A 22,474-nucleotide genomic window follows, 5' to 3' on the forward strand; every position below is an offset into this window, starting at 1 on the left:
AGAAGGTAACAAAGCATATTTTTACGAACATGTTCCTTAAATGTTTGCAGAGAAAAGCAAAGGATACTCATGTAAATACTGATCCAGACTTGGAAGAGAAAAGAACTAATTAAACTGCGTATGTCTGGAAATGGACAAGAAAAAAATAACGTAATTTATCTTGTCAGAAAGAATTTACTCTAATTCTATACTAACCCTCATACACACACAGGTGTTGCCTCAGCCCTACCACCTGGGAATTAGGTAGAAAGAGGTAGAAATTTTGACCCCTAGCCCAGAGGGAACAGATTTCTACCAACCAGAAAACCAGGCAGCCACTTGTCACATGGCTACAGCCCTGAGACGGCACAGTGCTTGTTTTCTGCCCTTTAAGAATTGCATCCATCTATTTATTATCACTGTTGTCATTATCCTTCTGTGTCCTTTGGAGCACTGCAATTCCAGTTTTAAAGGAAGGACCAAAGCATAGGAGGACCAGCAGAAGAGCATTGTGATCTGGCTTGTGTATTCACCTTATGAAAAGAACTGCAGATTGGGCCAATATATAATATAAGAAATACATATTTAAGCAAAAGCCCTCAAAAAATAAAGCATCTAGAGAGTAACAGCTTCTTACATATCTTTACATATACTCATGAATACACTAAGTGGCTGGCGCTCTGGATGCTCCATCTTTGGTGCTGTGGAGAAAAATGAAGGCGGGCAGGAGAAAGGGGGTGCCTGGGGTCTCAGGAGGGTGGAGAGTAAAGGCCTCAGAATGTGTGTCTTTAATACTAAAACCACAAGGTACTCAGGCATTGGCTAGTGTGTTCTAAAACAAAAAGTTAATTATCCAGGTATTCCATATGTAACCAAATTATCATTCACCTAACAATCATGTAGAAAGGAAAATAGAAAGATTGTAATATTCAGTTTCCCAAAATATACCACATATATATTCTAAGTGAATAAAATTCTAGACTGCATACTCCATCTGACTGAAAGATGAATCAAAATAAAATAGTCAAGAAAGGGAAGCTGTAGTAGGAAAAAAAACAATGAGGAGGACTAAATCCTTTTATACACAGATTAAAGGATAAATTATTATAAATATGTGTTTAAAGATAAATGGCAGCAAAAATGTGTATTCAAAATCACATATGCCAAGAAAATGATGAAACAAAAGAGTATTAAGTGGATTTTGTCCTAGAAAGTCAAAACAAACTGTAATTCATAACAATTAAAGCAATGTGGTATTCGAATAGGACAAGGAAAAGAGTAAAAGAAAATAGAGTGAGAAACAAGCACAAGTCCACATTGGAATTTAGTGTCTGATGAAAGTGGTTTTTAAAATCAGTGGGTGAAAGGTAAAACATTCAATATATAATGCTGGTCAACTGGCTGAGATTTTGGAATAAAAAGTAAACCAGGTCACACAACCAGAAGAACCTACAACTAGAATATACAACTATATACAACTATGTGCTGGGGGGCTTTGGGGAGAAGAGGAAAGAAAAGAAAAAAGAAGATTGGCAACAGATGTGAGTTCAGGTGCCAATCTTTAAAAAAATAAAAAATAAAAATAAGCCAAGTCTTTATTTCTCACAGTAGATAAAACAAATTAAAGACCCAAACAATAAAAAAAAAAAAAGTCTAAAAAATACTAGATAAAACTAAGGGAGAGTATTTCTTATATTCTTGAGATAGTGATATCCTACTTTAAATGACAAAACAGTCCTAGATTCTGTAAAGAAAAACAATGATATAATTGACTACATCAAAATTACAAGTCTCAGTTGGGCAGAAGATGCAAAGCTAAAACATGAATTACAACAGCACTTCCTCGACACCCACGTGCATGAGTATCTGCAACATACAAAAGAACGCTTACAATTCCAGAACACAACCTGAAATAACCTGTTTTATAAGTAGGCAATTCAAGAAGTAGAGAAGGGATGTACAGATCTGACGGGATGCTAGAGGACAGAGCATCAACATGGGCAGGAACTACCCAAGTTTGGGCAAAGGAAACACAGCAAGGCCACATGCAGGAGCAGTCAGAGCACGGGCAGCCATCACCATGTGTCCTCTCCATCTTCTCATCCTCACTCAAGAACCCTTGTTGGGCAAGTGAGCACCTGGTAAGCTGATCATATGCTTTTCCCTCAGCTCTCCCAAGGGGCAAGAAGAGGAATGAATCAACTCTTTGGCTTCCATAGTAGGAGGTGGCAATGGGAAAGAGAGAAGGGATCAAAGAATAAACTAAAGAAGGAAGGAAATTAATGATCTTGAGATGCTATGTGTCAGGACCTTTTCTACGTTCTTTTACATATTTACCACATTTTATCTTCACCTGTACTTGTCAAGACATGTTACATGTCTATTATCTTGAGGGATGTGCTCCTTTGCCTTTGTGTGCAAGCGACTCTGAAGGGCCCTTGTAGCCCAACAATGGATCTAGAAATGCTGAGGGCTAGTAAAACTTTCTCTCAGCCTCAGTGAGCAAGACAATAGCATGCACTTGAGCAATGAGTGCCAGCAAGCTGCCTACCAAAATGATTCACATGGACCCAGTTGCATCTCAGTGCTCAACAGTCTAGCAGCATCCCCCACAAGCCGTTCCTCAGGTGAGATCAATGAGGAAGCAGAAGAAGCCACTGGACATGAGGTTCAGTCTTTCTCACTGCCACACTCCTAGCCCTCTTCCCTCAAGTGCTACCTTCTCTAAAGTAGAAGGTTAAATAATCCAATGAGACTGAGATTTCCAAACTGGACTAAATGCTTTTTTTTTTTTAAATTTCTGAATCCAAATGGGTTTGGGGTTGTGCGGAACCAGTACAGTTAAAGAGAAATAAATCACATTTTCTTTGTAAAATGAAATGTAGTCTTAATAAACGTTGGCCTCTATCCAGAAGGAAATTTAAAAAGAAGGAAAGGTGTCAGGAAGCAGGGAGAGGAGAAAGAGACAGAGAGAAGCTAACAGCGTTGGTTTAATGTTCTGCTGATGCTGTTTGGAAATTCTTAATAATTTTGAATCTCCACCTCAAGTTTAGGCAAATGTGAAAAAGTGGGGACCAAATATCCAGGCATCTGATCCCCTCACTCTTCCCCAGTTTATTGTCTTTCTATAATCCCTCAACTCTTATCCACTTTCTTAATGCCATATACTCCCCCTCACTCTTCTGTGCATATTTCAATCTTTCAAGCCTAGTCCGCCAGGTCTGCCTCCTGATTAGTAAATAAAGAAGATAAAGGAATTGAGGAAGTTATTTTCTCTCCTGACAATTTTTGACTTTCAAGGTCTACCTTCTTGCTGTATCAAAAGAACAAAAATTCTATTTCGAATATCAGAGGCTAAGGTTACCTTCTTTACCTTTACCTTCCTGCTATAATGATCCTATTAATTCCTGAGCATTGGCCTTTTGACATTCCCTATCCTTGGAAGACAGATGACGTGGGTGCGTTAAAGAAAAAGTCATGCTCTTAGAAATATAGAATGGAATAATTGACTTTTCATACTTTTGCCACTCCTTCAAATGTTCAAGAACATTCTTTCTCAGTGAACAGGACCAGCTTCCCAGGTATGTGACCTGGGCAGTCACCTGGGACCCCACACTCAGAAGGCCCCCATGCTTGGTTTAAAGTGCTGCTATCATTGTCTTGAAATTTTTAATAATTTTGGAACAAAGTGCTCTGCAAATCATGTAGCTGGTCCTGCCTGTGACTCCGGGTCTTTAGAAAGAGCATTCCATCATTAAAAACCCAAAGGTGTTTAGTATAATCCACCATTGCTAAAAGTGGCGTGAGTCTTCTTTGCCATATTAACTGAGAGATTTTTAATTCTCCATTTGTATTTCCTGGTTTTCCATTTGCAACCTTTCAGGCACTGGTAAAAACTTTCTGTGTCATAGTAAGATTTGTTAACATGAAAACAAATCTCAAGTTTAGGACAAAAAACAAATGGGATCAGGGCCCTCAGTAGCAGCAAACACCGGACTATGCTCATGTACTCCTTCCTGCCACGACCCTGATGCCACATCACAGAGGAAAGCTGGGAAGAAAGCCTTGTGTATCCACCTGCCCACCCATCCCACCTGCCCGAGAGGGCAGAGGCCACAGAGGGCTGCCCCTCCACGGTCCTGGCAGCACCAGTTTAGAATGCCCATGGGACTGGTGTCACAGGAAAAATAAATGTGTTTCTTTTTAATCCCAAATTACATGTGCAGGACATTTCCCCCAGTAGCCATGTGACTGATAACCTGCGTAAACTGCAGCATCTTGTATCAGCCTAGTTAACAGCATGTAAGACAATATATATTTCAATATGAAAAGCACAAGTTTTAATGCACACGCACAGGAACTTGCTTACCATCCAGTAAAGTTTCACAACATACTTTCCATAACTATTGAACAGAGGCATGTGGCCCTTTACAGCCTTGCACAGAGAATATATGTGTTCCCAGGGCTTCCAGATGAGAAGGGGGGGCTCCCCTACAGTCCCTTTAAAATAATTGCTCAACACGCCAGCGTTGAAGATCTTCCACACAGCATAGATTTCACTGATAATCCATCGCATCAGCTAGAGACAAAAACCGTCAGTGTTAACCAGTCATTCTTCAGGTGTCGGCACTGTAGGGGGAAAACCAGTCAAAAATCTACTTCCAACAGCAATATTAGCTTCTATGTGTAATGTATTCCACACTTTGATTTCTGACTTATAGAATAAAATCACAGGTCTTGCTTTTGTTTTCAGGACATACAGTCAGAATACAAGCTAAAAGGTCTAATATTAAACAGACTCTTAGCTAAGAGCTGCCTCCCAGAGCCCACTGTCGGCGAGCAGACCTCCGTTTGAGCTCTGTGTGAGCGTGTGGGAGGGTGAGAGGGACACTGAGTGCTCCTGAGAGCAATGACGATTTTATTTTGAAATTAACTCTATAACTGAGCGAGCTGCTCTTCTACAAATGTTGAGAAGTTTGAGAAGGAAATGATCTCTTTGATTTTATAGGAAATTAGACAAGAAACGAGACGTGAAAAAATTAAAATTCCACACACACTTAAATATACTCTGTCTCGTATTTCCTGTGTTCATCTGTAGGTGCAGAAATGCTCCACGGAAACGGCCCACTTGCAGTGTTTTTAACAGGTGGTGAGGCACTGCGGAGGGCTGAGACTCTGAGTAGAAAAAGACCAGGATTTCAATCTTTGTTCAGATCCTTCTGCTCTTGGGCAAGTCACTTTAGCCTCTCTAAGTCGCAGTTTTTCACCTGTTAAATGTAGGTTATACTAGCTATTTTTCAGCATTTTTGTGAGGAATAGAAGTGATGTGTAAGAAATCTCTAGGTCACAGTGCTGTTAAGTAAAGCCATTATTAGCCTCAGGAGTACCGGATTCTCTCAAATATTCATCTCATGTTTTACTGCCTGGCTTGTAAGGAGATTAAATACTTGAGACTGACCTCATAAGATTTATGTTTTTCTCAAGTTGCGTTATCTAGGAAATTTCTTAAAGTTTGGTTAAGTTGAAAACGGCAAATCAGATATCCTCCTGTATATCTGGACATTTTACTATAGAATATTTTCTACTCTTCTTCCCGTGAAAAATAGAAAGCTAATGTCTGTATATGTTTAGTATTTATAAAATAAGCATATTTTAAACTAAAAATATATCATATGAGATACTTTGGAGATAATTTTATGCTAATCAGTGGAACCTGGCTGAAGAAATAAATATTTCAATTTTAATATTGGTCAAGATATTAAAGATAAGAAAGACAAAGCATTTTGATCAGTAACGACTATGCCCCATTCCTCTGACTAGGTCTCAGGAGAAAATACTCAAAAGGCCCCTGTTTCTGCTGTAACTACCTTAGAGGAGTGGAACAGGTCTGTTTCCGATGGATAAAACCCATGCGGAGAGGTGAAGAAGTTGTGCCCCCGCAAAGCAGGACTGCTGTGCTGAAATCTGGCTTGTTTAGATGAGATGTTGCAATCAAACTACACCCCAGGATTTTCCCCACATTAGCAAACCGAACAACATCCCAACCTGTAGCTCTTGGCCACCATGTAGGGCAAGACGGGCAGCAACTTTATGTCAATTGCCAGGCACATGGGTCTGGAGGAGAAATGCCCAGACTGTGAGAACCCAGTTACCTGGGCTGGAAAATAAGGGCAGCACTAACATTTCGCACGATTTGCAAGCTAAATTCAATTAAAGGGACTTCTCTGCCCCCTTTGAATGTCTGGCATGTAAAATGCTCCGTTATACCGAAACTTAAAGGACAGCAAGGGGGGACTGAACCTGAGAGGGAATCGTCCAGGCAGGGCTGCAGGGCACCCTGCACCGAGCTTTGCTTCCTTCTTCTTTACATACCTCACTGCAGAGTAAATGCTCATTTGCTGAAAACAAGTCAAACAGGATTTCATTTTTCACAACTACGGGAACCTGAAATAAAATTTAAAAAATCAAAATAGATATTACTCCTTAGGAAAAGCAAAGGAAATGTAGCTTAATGTAATCAAGTTTCATGTGCTGTAAATAGGCCAAACCTCATTTCATTTCTCGAAACCAGAGGAATTAGAAAAAATAAAAATAAATAAATAAAATAAAAAATAAAAATAAAAAAAATGGAATTAAACAAACAAAAAAATAAGCACGTTATTCCATAAGGCAATCCCGTGGGAGGTGTAGGGGACATTAATTTAATAATTTAATGCCTATAAAATGTAGCATTTTAATATACAAATAAAACACTTTAAGATATAATACACGCAGATAAACTTAGCATGCATACACACACATTTCAAAGTGATTTGAAATTTAAATGAACCACTCAAGTTAAACCTGAAGCTTAGTTAACATCTGGTAGCTGGAAAAATATCTTCATCTTGGATGAAAAATATTAGCTGTGACAGCTTTTAAAATTTTGCCCAACTTTAAGTCCTGTCATTTTGTTTAAAAATTAATTTGATGGTCATCACTGAATTGGTATATATCTGAAGTTGCTTTAAATATTTAGACCAGGGAGCAATAAACATAAGAGGGGAAAATATGACTTATAATAGTTTGAAAAAAATAGTTGCATTCACATCAAGCTTATGTATTTAAGCATAACATAAAAATGGTTTTGATTAGTGAAATAGATTTTTTATAGAAACTAATGCCATATATTAGTTTCAATCATCTGTACAACTAACACCTTGAAAACTCAATACAATTTTTACGTCTGAGAAAAATTTACCTAAAGCTACCTGGAAGGCCTGAATTGACTCTTATGTTCATAATTTATAAACATAGTAAGTTTTATCTATATATTCTGGTTTGACTGATTACGATGCAACACTTCTAAAATGCTCATACCTTTCAGCAAGTACCAATGTGCGTTAAAATTTATTAATTATATATTAATTATAATTGTTAAAAAATGATCAACGAGTTATGATTAATTATAGATTAAATAGGTATTGGATACCTAAAGTTTGAAGTTAATAGGCACATGCTGATAAATGAAAAGGAGGAACTGACAGTTTGTAAAAAGCAACAAACATTAAGGCAGAGGTCTCTACAAGGGTACTTTAGCATCTCTGTCCCCTGTGCCTACACCTGGGGCAAGACAATCTTCAGACATTTTACATCTGCTCAACATAATTAACTCTCAAGCGCCTGGGCCACCAATAGCTGGTGCTCAGAAATAAGCAGATCTGAACGCTCATTCTGTGATCAGGGCTTGTTAACTCCTTGGTTGGCCGGCCCACGTTGACTCTGATGTCTTATATCCATGCTTTTAAGTTTTTTAATAACTTAGCTTCTCTCGGACTTAAATCAAGTCCTTTGACATCATCTTCTGCTTGGAGAGGTCTAGGACATGCTTCTAGGCTGGACTGTGCTTTTTAATTGTGGTTTGCAATTATGTAATGATTCATGAAATCATTTTAGTGGGTCAGGACTATATATATGGAATATAATAGAACAGAGTAAATCTCACATAGAAAGGTCATTATTATTTTTCAAAACTTTTGTCTAGACTTTATACATGTCCATATTTAATGAGTCTCAATATAAAATGTTTTTATCACTGTGGACCTAAACATTAAAACTTGAAAACCACTATTCTATGACTTTTCTACTTAGCTAGACTTTCAGTTCTGGCAATTCTGGTCCATATTCCAGAATGATGGATCAAGAGAAGGAGTCAGTGCAGAGGGAGAGTGGAGGTAGATGGATGGCAGCCTTACGACAAATGTAAGTGAAAGGATCATCAACAACAATGAATGAATTTATTTTTTAGCACAAGTGTATCTCTCAGAATTAAGGTATGCTAAAAAAACAAAAAGAAATGATTTATAAAACTTTTCTACTTATCAAATTTACAACACTCCCACTTCATGGAATTTATATCCTTTATGTGCATGGAACACAAACTCTGCACTTATATTGAGCAGTGCCTGAAAATTATTAATAACACATTAATATTTTTTGTTAGTGCCCTTGAGTCAATTCCAAATCCTAACACCCTTGTGGACAGCAGAGTGGAACCCTGCACAGTCTTTTTGCGTCATCCTCTTCCCTTCCAATGCTCTCTCAGACAATGCTCCACTGCTATTCATAGAGTTTTCATGGCCATTTTTGGAAGTGGGTGGCCAGGTCCTTCTTCCTAGTCTGTCTTAGTCTAGAAGCTTCACTGAAACCTGTCCACCCTGGGTGACCCTGCTGGGATTTGTAATACCGCTGGCATAGCTTTCAGCATCACAGCAACATGTAGCCGCCACAGTACGAAAAGCAACAGATAGGTAGTGTGGGCCCCTGATGGGAAAGCAACCCAGGCCACGGCAGTGACACTGCCGAATCTTAACCACTAGAGCACCAGGGCTGGCTACATTAATATTAAGGGCATTATACTAACATCACAGAATTTATATTCTTCATGTCAATGTTACGTACCATTATAAGTAATTTAAAGACTTGGGTCATGTATACTTGATTTCTTTTATTTAAAATGTCTTACAAGTAGGCACTCAATAAATTCTCTGATGGACAGAGATGTATCTTCTTCTTTTTTTTTTGTTTTGAGGAAGATTAGCCCTGAGCTAACTACTGTCAATCCTCCTCTTTTTGCTGAGGAAGCCTGGCCCTGAGCTAACATCGTGCCCATCTTCCTCTACGTTTATACGTGGGACGCCTACCACAGCATGGTGTGCCAAGCGGTGCCATGTCCGCACCCAGGATCCGAACTGGTGAAGTCTGGGCCGCCGAGAAGTGGAACGTGCAAACTTAACCGCTGCGCCACTGGGCCGGCCCCAGATGTATCTGCTTATTTTCTCATTTTAGTAAATATTTTTGAATTTAGGATTATCTGACTTTCCCAACTAGTAACAGTAATTGGAAAATACGGTGAATAAATTGTGTTTTCCTGCATTAGTAGCAGTGCTGATAAAGGCTAAAGCTTTTAGGAGCAAAAATCATTTTGTGTGGTGACAGACATTCAATGAATTCCATAACGTATGGAAGAATCAGCTTCATTACAACCATTTGACGAGCACTGAGTAACTAATTTAGCTTACTGGTTTTCTATGCATTAAATGAAAATAACAGGAGATTCAAAAAGGGAAAAAAAGCATTAGTGATAATGAAATCCTTGGAAACACCAAATATATTCAAACTAACATAGCTATTAGAAAGATAGACCAGTGGGTCTAAAGTTGTAATGTACGCTAAGTGCTATCTATAATGAAAGTTTCTTGGGCGGTGTCCCAGTCAACATGATTCAAGTGTCTGTGCATGGGGGTCCAGAAATGAAAGCGGCCCTTGGAAAATGCTTCAAGAATTCCTGGAATAGAGAGATCCAAGTGCAAGTCTCTTGGGCTGGAAAATTACTGCTAATATATACCACACAAACAAATCTTCATGCCACATAAGTTCCTGCTAAGAAGCAGAAAAGAGACAGTGTCAGCAATCAAGGAATAACTTCTCAAAACATTTTAGGCTGTAATGTGACATCACAGAGAGAAGAAGAAAACTGGAGGCTCTATGCAAAATACTCTGTTGAAAACCAGTACAAGAAATATTCAACTGTACTGACATACATTTATTTCTACACTAAATGCCAAAAAGCAATTACTTTTTCTTACCAAATACCACAGGAAAAAAAATTACCCTAAATTGTTTTAATAATGAAAGATTTAATAACTAGGATATTATATCCCATAGCTAATATGCATTTTGTTTAATAGTAAAACTATTTCTTACCCGATTAATTAAAAAATCCTGTGGACGTTTCCAGGAATAAATTTTCAGTGATGGCGGTAATTCAATCTTTCCTTCAGGATCTTCAAAAAAATGCTATATAAAAAAAATTGAATTTTTTATCCATATGGTTTTATTAAAATAAAAATAACTGAATCCTAATAAAAATTAATAAGTGCATAGAATTGATCAACAAATAAGCATTTATAGAGCAATTTGCATGTTTGTTTTCAGAGTTAATTCATGGAGTTCTTGGAGAATACTGAAGTTATTACATGAATTAGGTATTGTGGGAAAACAATTTTGGATGGGCCAGATATGGCCATATTTTCCACTGAAAATATTGGGGTTTTTTACCTGAATACAGAAGATTCAAAAGTATTTACTTGATTTTCAGCTGTTAGAATCACAAAAAGGATTATACGTAAATGAAATTTTTACCTTTGTTCTGACTTTCTTTTATTAATTGTTTCAATTAAACCTGTTCTTTTGAGATAATTATAGATTCACATGCCATTGTATAGATAGAATCATATAGTATGTAACCTTTTGGATTGGCTTTTTTCCCCCTCTCTGCCTAATTCCCTGGAGATTCAATTCATTCAGGTTGTTGCATGCTCCAATAGTTTGCTCTTGTTTATTGCTGAGTAATATTTCATGATATGCATACTTGTTTGTTTACCATTTGTCTATTGAAGGACACCTGGGCTGCTTTCAGTTTGAGTCTATTACTAATAAAGCTGAAATGAACATTTGTGTACAGATGACAGGTTTTTGTGTCAACCTGTTTCCATTTCTCTGAGATAAATGTCCAAGAATGCAATTAGTTCATTAATTTTTGAGCCCCTAGTGTGGGTCAGATCTGGAGAAAGAATTATGCTCAAATGTCTACTCTCAAATGCCAGCAACCTAGGAAGTTTGAGAGACCTCAGGTAGCTACTATGTAGAAGTTCTCATAGCTCATAAGGGGTGTGTGTGGGTGTGTGTGCACGTGCATGCACACGTGGGGCAGTGGTGGATTCTTACAAGAAATAACAGGAAAAGTCCTAGGAATACCAAAAATGCTCAAAGAATGTAAACTATCTGTATGGAAAAAAAGGGTAACTAAATTTCACCTGATATAATGGGGACGGGGCAAATAAATACTGCTTTGTGATTTTCATGGTAATCGTATTTTTACGCTAATGCTAGCATGGCCTGAGAAATGGGTATATTTGAGGGCAGTCACAGCTTTAAAAATAGTCAGTGTCTATGAGTATCTGGAGAATCTGTCTTTTTGTCTCATTTAAGATACTGGAATAATTTGAGTGAAGACAAAGGCAACCCCAACATCTAGTCAAAATGCCCAAAGAATGGTTCTTGAAAAATAGACTGAGCTCTCCAGGAGCTGTACTAGACTTCTGGGGTTCCCTCACATTGTTTTCCTTGCAAATATTAACTTAGTTATTTTAAAGTCCCCTATCTGACCATATCAAAATCAGAGTCACCTGTGGATCTGTTTCTGCTATCTGATTTTTCCCCTTGGCTTTCAGTTGTGTGGTTCAGCTTCTCTTCATGTCTGTTCAATTTTGATTGTATGATCTACACTGGATACATAAATTTATAAGGCTCTAAATAATGACGTCCCCCCCCCGCCAGACAGGAGCACTTCACTCCCTTGCTGCAGGCAGAGCACAAGACGAACTCGACCCAGTCAACACTGAGTCTCAGGCTTTGACAGGGCTGGTATAATTTTGGTTTGCCCTTACTCAATGCAGAATGCTATAGCCATGTTGGGGAACTAACTGAGAGGCTGCAGTGTTTATCAGGGTCCCTTCACCTTAGTGTACCCTGAATTCCACTCTCTCACCATAGCATCATGACATCTTTTCTCAGTTATTTAGCCTCCACGCTGCCGCTTTTTACTCATTTGCTGGCAGCAAAAGCTTTATACACACAGCTTAGGAGTTGGGGGTCTTGAAATAAAATTATATGCAAAATTTTCAGATCACTTCTGTGTATTTTGGTTCAAGCTCTGACTACTTTGGCAGCACCAGACAGCATCCTCTCTCCCTCAGCCCAGAGAAACTGACACAAGCCCCAGGCCACTACTTTCTTCTTGCCCTCTAATTTCCACGCCTTGAGTTAATAAATGTCCCTGAGAAAAAATAAATAAACAAGGTGGATGTGGGGTTCATCCTGGTGTAATTCCCTTTTCTCCAGGATTTGAGACCCTCACATTAAGTTAATGGTAATCTTTCCATGTCATTTTGCTTTAGGTACATTTCTTATATCCACCTAACAGTGCTTCATCATATACTCTCAGTTTGTTCACCCATCATATACTTTCATTGTCGCCACTTAACTGAAGAAGTGAGACCTGCCTCTGGACTTAGGGGGAAGGGTTAGCTCATCTGAGGCTGATTTCCTGATCAGTGGCCTCGCATTTAAAGAAGCAGCCTTCTCTAATTCCAAGGAAACCTGGCGTAGTTCGATGCTTAAGGCAACTAATCCTGGTAAAATATGGATGTTGCAAATCACGGCTAAGAGCTCCTGTGCCACCATATCACAGAAATGTAATCACAAGGCTTGGAGCAGAGGGCCTGTGGCTTCCCGAGCCAAGAATGCTGACGTTGTGGAACAGAACTGGGGGAGGGGAGCAAGATTCCATCCTAGACGGTATCACTTTGCACTGTTGTAATAACCAGGGTTTGAGCTTGTGCTCTCCTGCCCCGTGAAAGCTGTGATGGCAGAATGGGGCGTTGGCTAAGGTTCTGCAGCGTCACATTCTCTTGGAACAGCTCCTATTCACCTCAGGAGTGGGGCTGTTGCTTTCTTAATCATGAAGTTTGATACAGTTCCTTAGTCCAAGGGCTGCAGTATCTATTTTGGGGTCTGATGTTTAGCCAGCAATATTCCTATATGTTGCCCCCAAATGAAATGGGCATCAGGTGACCAGCACATTTGTTTCTGCTCCTGTCTTAATGGTTTTCCTACTGTAAATGTTCTTCCAACAGACTTCCCCTTGTTTTCATAACACTGTTAGAGGAGGTCATTGAGAGGACATGACCACCAGTTGACCCTCGAACTGGACACAGGCAATCAGAGGCTTCTCACCCCTCCCCTGTCCTTGGAATGTACGTTCTGCCCACTGTTCTTGCACTAGGAGCCACTTCAAGTATGCAACCTTGAGAGAGTAATGTCTTATTGAGACCATCTGGACTGTGTCTGTGACTGAACCCCATTAAGGCCTCTACGTAAACTCATAAGATTCTCGATGGGGAGGCGCAGAGATTTCGTCTTGCGGCCGCCCAAGACAAGCCTCATGCGGAAATTCCCTTGCTTATTAAACCTGCCACCTACCAATCTGGAGTGGTCTGCCTCTTGCTTCCGTCTTACGTTGCCCTCTATCTATGGGGGGCCAGTTTTGAATTTCACCCCAGGAATTCCTGAGTTTGCAAATCAACAAACACTGATAAGTCCCAGGATTTGATACCCACCTTTCTGGAGATCTGCAAGAAGTGTTTCTTTATTTTTATTCTTTTAAGGAAGATTAGCCCTGAGCTAACATCTGCTGCCAATCCTTCTCTTTTTGCTGAGGAAGACTGGCCCTGAGCTCACATCTGTGCCCATCTTCCTCTACTTTATATGTGGGACGCCTGCTGCAGCATAGCTTGCCAAGCGGTGCCACGTCTGCACCCGGGATCCAAACCAGCAAACACCGGGCTGCCGAAGCAGAATGTGCAAACTTAACCACTGTGCCAAAGAGCTGTCCCACTGCAAGAAGTTTTCATAGTCATCCAATAAAGGCACGTTTGCACTCTAGGGCTCCTAAAACGTTATGTTGTATACCCTATTTCCTATTTCAAAGTTTTCAGGCACTTCTGCTCTTCTCTGTAGTTTCTTCACACTTTGGAGTGACTCATCTCTACACCCTTTCCAGAGGCCAACTGCTCAATAGAGAGTTTGCACAATCTGTCTTCCTAACGTAAATTCACACACAATCCCCATAAGTTTTGAATTGCTGTTAAAATATGTAGAATATGACCATTTTCACTTGAACCCAGAGAGCTCGAAATCCTTTTGCATAAAAAAGTTCCACAATAACTCTAGGCACAGTACAGAGAATGCCTTCCCTCGCACACTGCTCATCTGAAATTGTTCAAGTACTAACAGAGAAGCAATTAGTTAAATTTATCGAATATCTCTTATAAACTAATTACTGGCATGGATCATGCAGCTTGTGATTCCGTATTTTGTAAACAAGTACAAATTTCAGAAGTACCATTTCAGAGTGCTTTTTCAATTAAAGACACAAGAGAGCAACCTAACCATCCTGGAAATTTTGTTTGTGTTTTAAAATTGTATTGTGTTCTGGGGGCCAGCCCACTGGCACAGCAAAGTTCGCATCTTCTGCTTCAGCGGCCCAGGGTTCACCAGTTTGGATCCCGGGTGCAGACCTATTCACAGCTTGTCAAGCCATGCTGTGGTAAGTGTCCCACATATAAAGTGGAGGAAGACGTGCACGGATGTGAGCTCAGGGCCAGTTTTCCTCAGTAAAAAGAGGAGAATTGGCAGTGGACGTTAGCTCAGGGCTAATATTCCAAAAAAAATAAGTAAATAAATGAATAAAAATAAAATTGTATTGTGTTCTATAAATATTTTTGTTTAATGAATTGCTGCACCAGTAAGTAGGTCATATTTTAAATGCAACCCAGACTCATATCCTCAACAAAGAACTTTTTAGAAATAGAGTAACTATTTTTAAATAGGCAAAAGAACCTAAAATAATACAACTGGAAAATGTAGGTATCCCATTCTCAGCTTCAATCTCAAGGCCACATCATGTTTAAATGGCTGCAGGTAAATGAAGGGTAACTGAGATCTTTACCTAAGCGTCTTGGGAGGGGAATTAGGAGGGATTCAATATTTATCTCACAGTAACATCTCTTTTAAAAAATCATCTTTCCTATAATCACCACCGTCTCTAAATGCTTGGTTCCCAACTCTGCCCCAAACCACTAGCTAACCTGTCCTATCAATGTGCCATTTATTTAGTTATGACTCTTTCGTCATCTCTCGCCTCCCGTTTACTCAAATGTGATTCACCAAATCTCAGGGCTAAGGCTTGGAAAGACACGGGATGATGTGCGAGGCCAGAAAGATGATATTTCTGTCTTGGATGGAGATTGTGGAGAAGAATTAGTACGTTCACATGTAACAAATCTTATTCCATTATAAAACTAAGAACCAAAACGAAATCCAGTCACATTCAAGTCGACTTACAAATATGGGGCTTTTCCCCATTTTGTCCTTTTCTTTTCCACCTTTGCCTGCGTCCCACTTTTCTGCGTTTATGTCAGCTTCACTCCATTCTGGCCAGATTGGGAATTTCCCCTTCTTCTGTTCGACGGAACTAGACTGCGCATTGCTGCCCAAAGTGTACTGACTAGAGACAGAGGGGGAAGGTGGGTTAGCATTAATTCAAATCTCTGAGCAAAAATATTGCATTAATACCAATTAATCCAAGGTTTAATTAGCTTGTCAGCAGTTACGTTAAATACATTTTTCAATACAGTAATACCTGTGGCCAGACAGCTTCCACGTGTTAGGGTTCTAAAGACTGAAATACCCCAAAAAGACTATCCCGTTAACAAATTTTGAGAATTAGTGTCTACTTACTAATGCAGGACATCCGTCATAAACGTATAAGATGCCATAAAGGGGAATACTTACATACAATTCACACTTAAAAATCCTTTCCACATTTAATAGTAAAAGCATTTTGAAGATCAGTAGAAATATAATTTTGATTTTTCCCAGTATAAAAGTGCTCTGTGATCATTATTTTAAAAGCGAATTTAAATGTACAAATCAGATGAATAAGAAAGGCAAATCCACTTCATTCTAGAAGCCACTTTGTTAACAACTATCCATCCTCTCAGACTAATATACAAGGATATACATCTTTTCTTCAAAAATGACATCATTCAGCAGATTTTCTTTTATAGACTCTTTTTTCCACTTATCAGTATATTGTTAATAGTTCCCATGTCAATAAGTGCCAGGAGCCGTCAGCCTATAAGTTAAGCCTCTGCCTTGTGACACGGTCCGGGAGAGAGATGAGGGGACGCACGGCGACCCTCAAGGGAATCTACCAGGCTGCCCCTGCAACGAGTCTCCCTGGTACTTCTGACTTTTCTGCTTTTGCTCACTCTGTTCTGCACCTGGGGTTATTTCAGGGGAAGTCAGCCCGGCCCTGGGAATGAGAATGATACAATGCAATATTTTAGGGAAAGTTCTAGGGAACAACATCTTCTAGGGAAAGAACGTTCTGATTCGTCCCTGGTAAAGAGAAATGGGCCGTGGCCCATTGAGTCAGGAGGCCGCTGGGGGTGGCCTCCTCGAAGTAAAGGATTGCAGAAGGTTGACTTCTCCCAGGGCTACACACAATCCAGATACAATTGACTATTGTTCACCTTGCAAAAACCCACTTATGTGAGCCAAAAATATGTACTGGGACTGTTTCATGAAATCATCCTTGCATATCCTGAGCCCTATATAAATCATACATACACAAAATAAAGCTAGCCTTGGACTTGGACACCAAGCTCCTTGTCTCACTGCCTCCTCCTTCGCCAACGCCATCCATCCCTCAGGAGACCCTGTTCATGCTGGGGCTGGACCCCGGCAAATAAGTATTCATCTAAATAAGAATTTAATGATTGCATAATATTCTATTGTATGAATATACTGTCTTTTGTTTAACTAAGGTTCTATATTTGGAAATTTGAGAGTTTTGATTTTAAAAATTTTTCACTATTATAAAAAAGACTGTGATGGCTATCCACGTTGCAAACTTTTGCAGATACTATTAATTATTTCCCTAGGATAGATTTTATTAAGGAGATTTACTGTACCAAAATACATGCATATTTAAAGTTTGTGATATATTTTGACTAATTTTCTAGAGAAAAGGTAGACTTCTTAAGTGAGCTCATCATTAGTATACTACGTGTGAGGCTAGAACCCTGCTCTAGACCCTGGGAGAAGCAGTGAACCAACCAGACTAAAATCTCTACCCTTATAGCGTTCATACTATAGCAGGCAGGGACAGAAAACAGCAGCATAAATTAAATAAAATATATAGTATACTAGAAAGTGCAAATGCTAAGGGGAAATACAAACCAGGGAAGGGGAACTGAGGAGTTAAGGTTTACAATTTTTCATACATTAAGTGCCTATAATAGAATAATACTGAAGTAAATAGTGAAAGAAAATAAAGGATTAACCTATGTGGAAATCTGTGGAAGGAATGTTCCAGATGACGGAAACAGCAAGGACAAACAGCAAGGAAGAGTATTCCAGATGTGAAGAGCATCCTGGCCTATTTGAAGAATGAGCAGGTCAGTGTGGCTGAAGCTGAGTGAGTGAAGAGGGAGGTAAAAGGAGCCGATTTCAGAGGTAACAGGAGACGCAAAGAGAGTCATCTAAACCAAGAGGAGGACATTGGTTTCTAGTCTGAATGAGACGGGAAGCCAAAGGAGGGTTCGAGCAGAGGTGTAACGTGGCACGACTAACATTTTATAACCGCTCTTGCTGCTATGTTGAGAAAAGACTAAGGAAGCAAGAGAGACCATTTAGAAGACTTTGGAATAACAAGTAAGAGCTGATGGTGGTTTGGTAACAACAGAGGGGGCAAGAAATGATCCCCTCGTATATGTTGAAGGTAGAGGAAGTAGACTGAGTGGTTATTTCCTGATAGACAGGAGACTGGGGGATGGGGCAAAATTGAGGCAGGGAATAAAGCAGCATTTCACTTTTGGATGAGTTGTGTTTTAGATGTTTATCACATATCCATGGAAATACTGATAGGTAGGTAGATGTAGGATTCTGAAATCTGGGAGAAAGAATCAGACTAAAAGTGAAAATTGAGAGTCACCAGCATTTAGATGATATATAAAGTATAAAAACTAGATGAAATCTCAAAGAAAATTTAGATGATATTTAAAGTCTAAAAACTGGATGAAATCTCAAAGAAAATGACTATCTTAAGGAAGAGGCATTCTCAGGAATGTTATTCAAAACGCCTAGCAACCGGTAAGGAATGAGCATTGACCAATCTAAGGAGATGCTGGCTTCAACGCTGGGTCAGTGTCTTCAAGGCCACCAGCTCTGCCAGACATTTATTCTTTACTTTAAGTAGTGGGGTCAGGGATGTAAGGTCCTCAGGGTGGGTCAGGGATCCAGGACAGGAAGCAGAAATATCTTATTGATAACGTGATTGTTAAGGCTATTCACCAATCAATATAAAAATATTTCAATATTATAATAATCAATACGGCTGTATATTTGCTCTGGTACTCTCTTTCATATCAGAGAGAGAGAAGAAAGAAAACTAAGAAAAGCAGTCAGTGATTGTGGTAGACAGAATAACGGTCCCTCAAATATATCCACATCCTAATCCCCAAGACCAGTGGGTAGGTTACCTTCTATGGCATAAGAGAGTTCTTAGATATCTTTAGGTATCTTGAGATAGAGAGATTATCCTGGACTATCTGGCTGGGCCCAATGTAATCCCAAGGGTCCTCAAAATTAGCAGGAGACAGAAGAAGTCAGAGGGTCCTTTTGAATACGGAGGAAGAAGGCCAAGGAATGTGGGCAGCTTCTAGAAGCTGGAAAAGGCCGTAAAATGGCTTCTCTGCTCCAGCCTCCTAAAGGAAGGCAGCCCGGCCAACACTTTGATGTTAGCTCAGTGAGACTCATTTTGGACTTCTGACCTCCAGAATTACAAAATAATAAATTTGCACTGTTTTAAGCCACAAATTTGTGACATTTTGTTACAGCAGCAATAAGAAGCAGTGAGGTAGGAAAGACACAGCAAAGGCTGACGCCTTGGAAGCCAAATAAAGCAATTTTTTCAAAAATGAGAGAATGAGCAACAGATCCAAGCGCTTCCGATAGATCAAATAAGAGGAAGCATAAACAAATAAAGGCTGAACTTAGCAACAAGAAGGGTAAGTTCTCTCGAAAATTTCCGCCTTCTGGGGGCAGACGTGGGAGTGACTTCCCTGAACAGCCTATCTCATTAGCAACTCTCTTCATCCTTTAGATTGTTTCATTCTTATAGCACTTGACATTCTCTCACTAACCCTTTACTCATGCGCTTACTGTGTGTTTCCACAGGTAGGGCTTGTAAGTTTCACAGTGGTGGGAATATCCGGTTTTTGTTCATACCCTCCATCTCCAGCAATTAGAACAGTGCCTGGACAATGCAGGCAATCTCTCTGTCCTTCTGTCATCTATTTCCATGAAATAAAAGAATGAATGTCTTTATTTTATATTTTTATCATTCCTAATTAGAACTGTTTCAAATTTTTATATTGGGGTAGAGATTGACCAGATGCTCAGCAATCTTGTTTTCCATTTCCCACATTTCCCATACTCCTTTGCAGTTTGGCTGGTAATTTGTGATGGTGTTTTGGACAATAGCATGTGAGGAGATGTGTTGTAGCCCACCTTTAGGCTCATGGAACATTCCGTGAGACACTTCTCACTCTCTTCCTCCTTGATGCATGGCTCAGTCCTATGAGGAGAACTTTGAAAGTGGTAATAGTACAAGATGGAAGGAGCTGGGGAAGGTAGCACATGGAAAGCCACCACTAAACTCCGGATCAGACTCTGGTTTGAATGGGGACCATCCTTTGCTGTAAGTCACTGAGATTTGGGGGTTGTGGGATATTGTAGCCAGCATCAATGATTTCCCACTTGCTACTTTGTTACTGTAGCTAGTGTTGATTATTAGCATTGACTGATACGAAGGGTATAATTCTTTTCTCAGGATTTGGATTTCTTCTTTTATATCTTTAATAGTTATATACATGGTAAATTACTTACAGACTATTTTTCTATTATCTTAAATCTGTGACACTTCATTCTCTTGTTTGTTGTGACCTCTGCCTATCTTTTGCTTATTATGTTTTAGGATGCTTTTACTATGAGCTCATCCTTTTCAGGGTTTTCTTTCCCTCCAATCCCCTTCCCCTAAGGCAATCCTGTGTTGAAAGAATGTGCTTTCATTGTAATATTGCTTTCTTCTTTCAGAGACCCCAAAAGAATAAGCTATCCAGGAACCCATAGATTTTTTAAAATCAGATCTCAAACTTATGTACGTCTCAGTTGAACAGTTTCCATTTCTCAAGTGAGATTTTTTTTTCAGCCAGATACCAGGCAGAGAAAATGTAGCTTTCTTTTGACCTCTCTGTGCTTGGGTGGATTTTCTCATTCACCATTTTTAAAAGAATTAAACTCTTGGAAAGCCATGTCTTTATCTAAGGTTGGAGGACCGCCTTTCCTCATTTGGGCTCAAGACTGTCCTCTATATGATAAAAGAAAGGATTCCAAATTCATGAGACTGGAAAGCCTTCCCTAGAGAAGCAGCAGCTTCAGCTTAGAGCCACGACACTCTGACCATCAGTTCCCTCTTCATTTCTGGATCCTGACGATTTTCAGTTCTTTATGTAGGCATTTCTGGGTATTATTATTACTTTTTAAATATTAATCCACCATCTTGCTGAAAAAGAAATCCTGAGAATATACACATTGTAAAGGAGTGTTCCTAAGCATCATATGAGAAAATATAAGAGAGAAGGAAGACTAGAATAGTTTTCAGGGAAAAAGGGAACTTTTTCATAACATTAATAGAAAAATCAAGGCATAAAATAGAACGTTATAGTATTCTGTTTTATTGAGTGTTGGTACAACCCTACATATAAAAAAGAAATTAGTGATTTTGTATCCTTCCAAATCATGATAAAATTACCTCATTCAGAAGCTCAAAATCTTAAAGGCTATTTTTGTAAAAGGAAGATCTAATTTCTTTAAAAAAATAAGAGCTCTACTGAGATTCTGTTTTGCTTTCCTCTGCCTTCTGTCAAGTGGAAGTAAATGTTCTGGCTCCCTGCCTTAAGCTGTTAAGCTTTATCACTAATTGGCCTACTTTCCTTATGACATGTCAAGTTTGTTTTCATCTCTATTGAAGATCACTTAAAAAGGCTCATTAGAGGTATGGTATACCAGCCCAATAGCTCACCTACAGCGCTACACACACAATGTAAACAATGCTTAAATACGCCAATGTCGCATATCCTGCAGATTTCAAATGATCATATACAAATGTTGCTTCTGAAACTCTCATCACAGAACGCCTTTGAAGTTCACTGCCAGAATGTATCTACTGCTCTGGCATAGTTGGGACCTTTTTAATATTCAAAGCACATTATTCCTGGTCTTATCAGTTCTGAGAACAATGTAATCTATAACACAAAAGAAACTCAGGACTTTTGAAGACTTAGGAACCAGTAATACTGGGAAATAATGTTGCCAAAATTTAGAAAATTCAAACATGCAAAGAAATCAAACTTATCACACTGAAAAATTAGGGGTATACACAGAGGTATATTATTCACATAGCAATATATCCAAGTAGTAGTAAATGATTTAACTAATTAAAATTGGAAATGGTGTAAAAGATTTCAAAGATAAATACGTTCTCTAAGAATATGGCTAAATGCTCTCTTCCCACAAAGTGAGTCTAAACATTCCATTGAGATAGGAGGAGTGTCACTGTCCCTTTTAGGAAAGGCTAGAAATCTGTATACAAAACATATTTGTGGAAATTTATGATTTTTTAAAAAGTTAATAAAGTCAGTGGGGAATGTTTATAATATAAAACCTGTATATTCCAATGCCAAGTGATATTTCGAAGGAAACTAATGTTTGGAGGGTGGAAAAATTTCAGATAGCCGGGCATGAGGCTGATTTCCAGAGCAGAAATGTAAAATAGGAAGGTGCTCCTGGGGAAAAGAGAGGAAGCACAAAGCAAGTAAATTTATAACAGCAGGCCAAGTCAGACAGAGTAGTCGCACATGAGAAGGCTCTATTAAGTAAGCAACAGACACAAATGTGTTGATAATTATTATATGTATATTATACATATAATATATATATAATGTATGTGTATTCACGATTGAAGTAAATTGATCATGATCGAAAGCCACTGAAAAATGTGAATGGGTGGCGGCCAGAGGTGGGGTGGGGGGTGGACAAAGTGAGTGAAGGTATCCAAAGTTGCAGACTTCCAGTTCTAAAATAAATAAGTCCTAGGGATGTAACATACAGCACGTGGCTATAGTTAATAATACTGTATTGGATTCGAAAAGTGTTAAGAGAATAGATCTTAAATGTTCTCATCACAAGAAAAAAAATTTGTAAC

General features: G+C 39.0%; 1 protein-coding gene and 1 long non-coding RNA gene across 14 annotated transcripts in view; one reads left to right on the top strand and one right to left on the bottom strand.

Annotated features, from left to right (window-relative positions):
- ADGB (androglobin) overlaps positions 1-22,474 on the bottom strand; it is a 172,641-nt gene that overhangs the window by 128,614 nt on the left and 21,553 nt on the right. For 6 of the 12 annotated variants that reach the window (XM_070603273.1, XM_070603272.1, XM_008540478.2 and 3 more), the window contains exons 2-5: positions 15,487-15,649; positions 10,225-10,317; positions 6,352-6,423; positions 4,349-4,558 (exon numbers count right to left, since the gene is read on the bottom strand). In XM_070603273.1, the coding sequence (XP_070459374.1) occupies positions 4,349-4,558; positions 6,352-6,423; positions 10,225-10,317; positions 15,487-15,649 (538 nt within the window). Of the gene's footprint in view, positions 1-4,348; positions 4,609-6,351; positions 6,424-10,224; positions 10,318-15,486; positions 15,650-22,474 lie in introns of those variants that run through there. The other 6 variants (XM_070603277.1, XM_070603275.1, XM_070603276.1 and 3 more) reach the window with 3 other exon arrangements.
- Positions 2,006-22,474, top strand: part of LOC139080827 (uncharacterized) — an 81,464-nt gene continuing 60,995 nt past the window's right edge. Inside the window, exon 1 of one of the 2 annotated variants that reach the window (XR_011535646.1) lies at positions 2,006-2,120. This is a non-coding gene — a long non-coding RNA (uncharacterized lncRNA). Of the gene's footprint in view, positions 2,121-19,031; positions 19,218-22,474 lie in introns of those variants that run through there. The other variant, XR_011535647.1, reaches the window with a different exon arrangement.

This window comes from Equus przewalskii, chromosome 32 (genome assembly GCF_037783145.1).
Source record: "Equus przewalskii isolate Varuska chromosome 32, EquPr2, whole genome shotgun sequence".
In the NCBI taxonomy this organism is placed as follows: Eukaryota; Metazoa; Chordata; class Mammalia; order Perissodactyla; family Equidae; genus Equus; species Equus przewalskii.